Source organism: Canis aureus, chromosome 32 (assembly GCF_053574225.1).
Source record: "Canis aureus isolate CA01 chromosome 32, VMU_Caureus_v.1.0, whole genome shotgun sequence".
In the NCBI taxonomy this organism is placed as follows: domain Eukaryota; kingdom Metazoa; phylum Chordata; class Mammalia; order Carnivora; family Canidae; genus Canis; species Canis aureus.
The window spans coordinates 10,636,899-10,641,396 of record NC_135642.1 but is presented as its reverse complement, the minus strand read 5'-3'; the positions used below and the strand labels follow the sequence as shown (position 1 = coordinate 10,641,396).

Below are 4,498 nucleotides of genomic sequence, written 5' to 3'. Positions count from 1 at the left end.
TATGGCTGTGACTAGGACTTGGTTCTATTGCCCAATGTTCATGAGGATCCTCTGGAAACATTTCTTAGTGGTCTTACTATTAGGAAGAGTTGATATTCTCTTGAAAAACTGTGTCTGTTTGCTTTGCATGTAACAGAAATTGAATCTTATACAAAGCTCCCTTTTGAACAGGACTGCTAGAAACCTGGGAGACAAGTTATGGTCCCACTTGTAGCCAAGTGTATTGGACTCTATGGGGTGCATTTAAAAAGAAATGACTCCCTTCTGGCTCCATTTTACATGCCTTATTTTTCACTTTTTCTTTCACACACTTCTTGTCGTAGGTTGTGTACCTTTGTAAGTTACCTTGGTGAGCTGCTTCTTCTAGGAGATGGCATATAAACATGAAGGAATTTTACAGAAACACAGAAATCACAGAGGTCCGGAAACATCCCGGCTGGGAAGAGACGGATTATTGCGGCCGGAGTTAAGGCATGTGGCAGTGACAATGGGTGTGATACCAGGACGGCCCCGCGCGACCCATTACAGGGAGTCAGACAGAGGTCAGGCCAGGCCACGGTTCCCTCTGCTGTTTCCTAGTTGTGTGACGGGAGGCATGTTCTTCTCTAAACCATCATTTTCTCATCTCGAAAACAGTAACCCCTCGAGGCTTAGGGGGGATGGCTCGCATGGGGTAACGTACGGAGGCACCTAGCTCAGCGCGCTCCACCAGTTGGGTGCTGTCACCCAGCCTCCGTTCCGGGCTCGCTGGGCTGGGCCGCCGCGCCTGCCCCGGCGCCCGAGGGCAGCGCTCCCGGGCCTCCCCGCACCTCCCACCCCCGCAGGCCGGGCCGCCTCCCGCCGGGGCTGACGGCGCCTCCAGCCGGCGTGCTGCGGGCGGGTGTGCTGCGGGAGGGCGTGCTGGGGAGGGCGTGCTGCGGGCGGGCGTGCTGCGGGAGGGCGTGCTGCGGGAGGGCGTGCTGCGGGCGGGCGTGCTGGGGAGGGCGTGCTGCGGGCGGGTGTGCTGCGGGCGGGCGTGCTGCGGGCGGGCGTGCTGCGGGAGGGCGTGCTGCGGGCGGGCGTGCTGCGGGCGGGTGTGCTGCGGGCGGGCGGGCGTGCTGCGGGCGGGCGTGCTGCGGGAGGGCGTGCTGCAGGAGGGCGTGCTGCGGGCGGGCGTGCTGCGGGAGGGCGTGCTGCGGGCGGGCGTGCTTCGGGAGGGCGTGCTGCGGGAGGGCGTGCTGCGGGAGGGCGTGCTGCGGGCGGGCGTGCTGCGGGAGGGCGTGCTGCGGGAGGGCGTGCTGCGGGCGGGCGTGCTGCGGGAGGGCGTGCTGCGGGCGGGCGTGCTGCGGGAGGGCGTGCTGCGGGAGGGCGTGCTGCGGGCGGGCGTGCTGCGGGAGGGCGTGCTGCGGGAGGGCGTGCTGCGGGCGGGCGTGCTGCGGGAGGGCGTGCTGCGGGAGGGCGTGCTGCGGGCGTGCGTGCTGCGGGAGGGCGTGCTGCGGGCGGGCGTGCTGCGGGAGGGCGTGCTGCGGGCGGGCGTGCTGCGGGCGGGCGTGCTGCGGGCGGGCGTGCTGCGGAGGGCGACCCCCGCGGCCAAGGTGCCCGCACACTGCCGGGAGGCCGAGGCCGAGGCGCACCCACGCCGCGTGGGGCTCCCTGCCCGCCCCGGCGGCGCTCGGACGTGCCCAAAGGGCCCCGCGAAGGGCCGGGGACTGAGACGCGGGGTCCCCTCCGCGAAGCCCACGCCCTCGGGCTCCCGCCTGCGCCGCGGCGCCCCCAGCCTCCGGGTCGGACCTGGCCCGCGGCCGGGGCGGGGGCGGGGCGGGGCGGGGCGGGGCCGCGGGGCGCTCGCGAGTGGCGGGGCGGGTTTCGCAGCGGAGCCCGAGGGCGCCCCACGTCTCCTCCCGCGGGAGCACCGCGCGAGTCAGGTGGCGGGTGCGGCGAGTGCGCGCGCGGGCCGGAGGGCGCGCTCCCGGGAACTCTGCCTGCGGGTGCGCCGCGGGCGGGCTCGGCGGCTCGGAGCGCGGCGGGGGCGGCCGGGCGGAGGGGCCCCGCGGGCGGCGGCGGCGGCGATGTGCCGCGCCCCGCCGAGCCCGGCCCGCCGAGCCAGGTGAGGCTGCCGCGGGAGCGCCGGCCGCGGCCATGGGCACCCTGGGCAAGGCGAGAGAGGCCCCGCGGTGAGTAGGGGCCGGGCCCGGGCGGCGCCGCTTCCTCCCTCGGGGCGGGCGGCCCCGGGCCCTCCCGGGCGTGGGGAGCGGAGCGGGGCGGGCGGCGCGGGCGCCTCCGTCTACGGGAAGTCGCGGAGCCGGGGCGCGGGCGGCGGCAGGCGGGGGGCTCGGCTCAGATCCGGGGCGGGGGCCTGCGCTGTGCGCCGGCCGCCCTCCTGCCCGGCCTGGGTGGCGGGCGCCCGGGGCTCCCACTCGCGGACTTTCCGCCGGGTCCGCACCTGCGGCGGGCGCGGGGCCCGGGCAGCGCCACCTGGCGGCGTCTCCCGGCCCTGCGGGTCCCGGCCGGGCCCGGAAGGGCGGGCGGCCGCGCTCGGGGCGAGCCCGCGGAGGTCCCCAAACTTAGAGCTGTCGGGGCGCAGGCTGCACCCCCTCCCGCCCCACTGCGATTCAGGGGGCTGTCCCAGGGGAGCCTTGAGGATGGAGGAAGGGGCTAGCGCGGAGCCTCCCGGCAGGAGAGAGGCCCGGAGGGGTCAGGCGCCGTCGAGCTGTGCCCCTGGAGCGGGAGGGCCTGGCCCGGCTCCGTCCACGTGGACTGATGTGACGGCGCCGTGCGCAGCCCCCACACGGCGGGAAGCCTTACCCTGCTGTGCTTTGTGGAGCCGAGGGTGCTTGGCACCTTCTGCACCCCTCCCCGGGGTGTGGGCTCCCGGGCCGGCCCCTCGCCCGCAGCCGCTTCGGGGTACCCCGCGTCCACGCCGTGGGGCCGACGGGGCTGACGGAGGGCACAGGGCCGGGGAGGCTCCTCCCGGAAGCCGGCGAGAGCCACCTTCCACTGCAGAGAAAGTTGGGGCATCTGTGCTCTCGCCCTCTCTCGCCCCCCCTTACTGTTCTTCGCTAGATTCTGTAAAAGGTTCGACCTGACAGGTGCGCGCCCTCCCCGGAGGCACCTGCGCCTGGAGGGGATTCGGCCTGAAGCAGTGGAGAGTCGGCAGCCTCCTGCCGCCGAGCCCCGCCGCCCGCTGCTCGCGGTCTCAGAAAACACCTTCAAGTTAATCTGTGTCTCTCGGGCTTTATTTATTTGTTGTTTGGTTTTTTAAGTTTACGTGGGAACGTTTGGCGACAGCCCTTTAAAAATATGCCTTTGGACTTAGACCACCCTTTCTAGACCTGCCTATGGTGAAACATGTTAGGCATCCTTGCCTACAGCCGTTTCACCAGAAGCCAGAGTGGTTCGAAGCTTTGTCAGGAAGCAGCCCGTCAAGAGACTACCAGCCAAAAGAGCAGTTTCCTAGTTACGGGCGCAGAGAACCCCACTCTCCCCAGACCTCTCAGATTGCAGTTTGGTTTTTAGTAGGTTCTCTATGGTGTCTCGAGCCCAGAGCCTCCATCCTCCAAGATGACTTTGCTCACCTTCCCTTCACACTCCTGTCTGCTGGAATCTGCCCCGCTCCCTCTGAGTTCTGGTAGAAGCAGCTACCTCTCAGAATCACCTTGGGGAACCAAAGTGGTTTCCCCTACTGCTGACGTTAGGAAACATGACTAGAATTCGAGCCAGGGCAGTTTTTCAGAGTCCTCGGCGGTCGATGCCACCAACTGAGAGAGAAAATAGAATTTTCCCTGGACCCAGCAGTTGAGAGATAGAGGTTAACACCTCCCAGCCCCAGGGGGGAGAAGCCCTTTGTGGAGACATAGGGTCCAATTGCGGTTGCCAGAGAAGTCAATGTGGAAGGCCTCAGAGAAAGAGACTTCTCCCAGGAAGGACTTCACTTTCCTCTTTCCCAGCTTCGCCTTGAGTGGAGGTCTTCACGGTGAATGCGAAGAAACCAAGGCAGAAGCTGACTGCTCCCACTGGCCACCCAGCACCAGCCTTAGAGAGTTGTCAGTACTTGGCAGGGAGGGAGGGAGCCTGGATGGGGAGCAAGGACTTTTACCAGCTTCCACCAGCCTGGGCACCCGTGGCCAGCAGCATTGCCTTGCTGAAAAGCCTGGATCTCCACATGTATGGAGATGTATGGAGACATGTGGATGTCCACATGTAGTGGACAATGACCATGGAGAGTCTGCCCAGGTCTGGGGACACTTCCAGGGGCCTGCAGGAGGAAGATGTCTATTAACTAAAGTCAGAGAGGCCCCAGGTACAAATCCCAGATCTAGCACACGTGAGTCGAACAACCTCGGCTCTGTCACTTAGCTTGTAGATTCAGTTTCAACTTCATGAAATGGAGATAACATCTTCCTGGGCTATCAGCTTCAAAAACCATTTAAACCCCCGGTACAGTGCTTGCCATATCCTAGCTACTCAAGTCATTAATGCTCATTATTTTCAGATACTGATCTGATCCTGGGGTTATCAC

At 66.2% G+C, this 4,498-nt stretch overlaps 1 protein-coding gene across 1 annotated transcript in view; it reads left to right on the top strand.

Annotated features, from left to right (window-relative positions):
* Positions 1 to 2,000: 2,000 nt before the first annotated feature.
* Positions 2,001 to 4,498, top strand: part of RASGRP1 (RAS guanyl releasing protein 1) — a 77,092-nt gene continuing 74,594 nt past the window's right edge. The window contains exon 1 of the mRNA XM_077880566.1: positions 2,001 to 2,153. Within this exon, the coding sequence (XP_077736692.1) occupies positions 2,119 to 2,153 (35 nt within the window). The 5' untranslated portion in view covers positions 2,001 to 2,118. The remainder of the gene's footprint in view (positions 2,154 to 4,498) is intronic.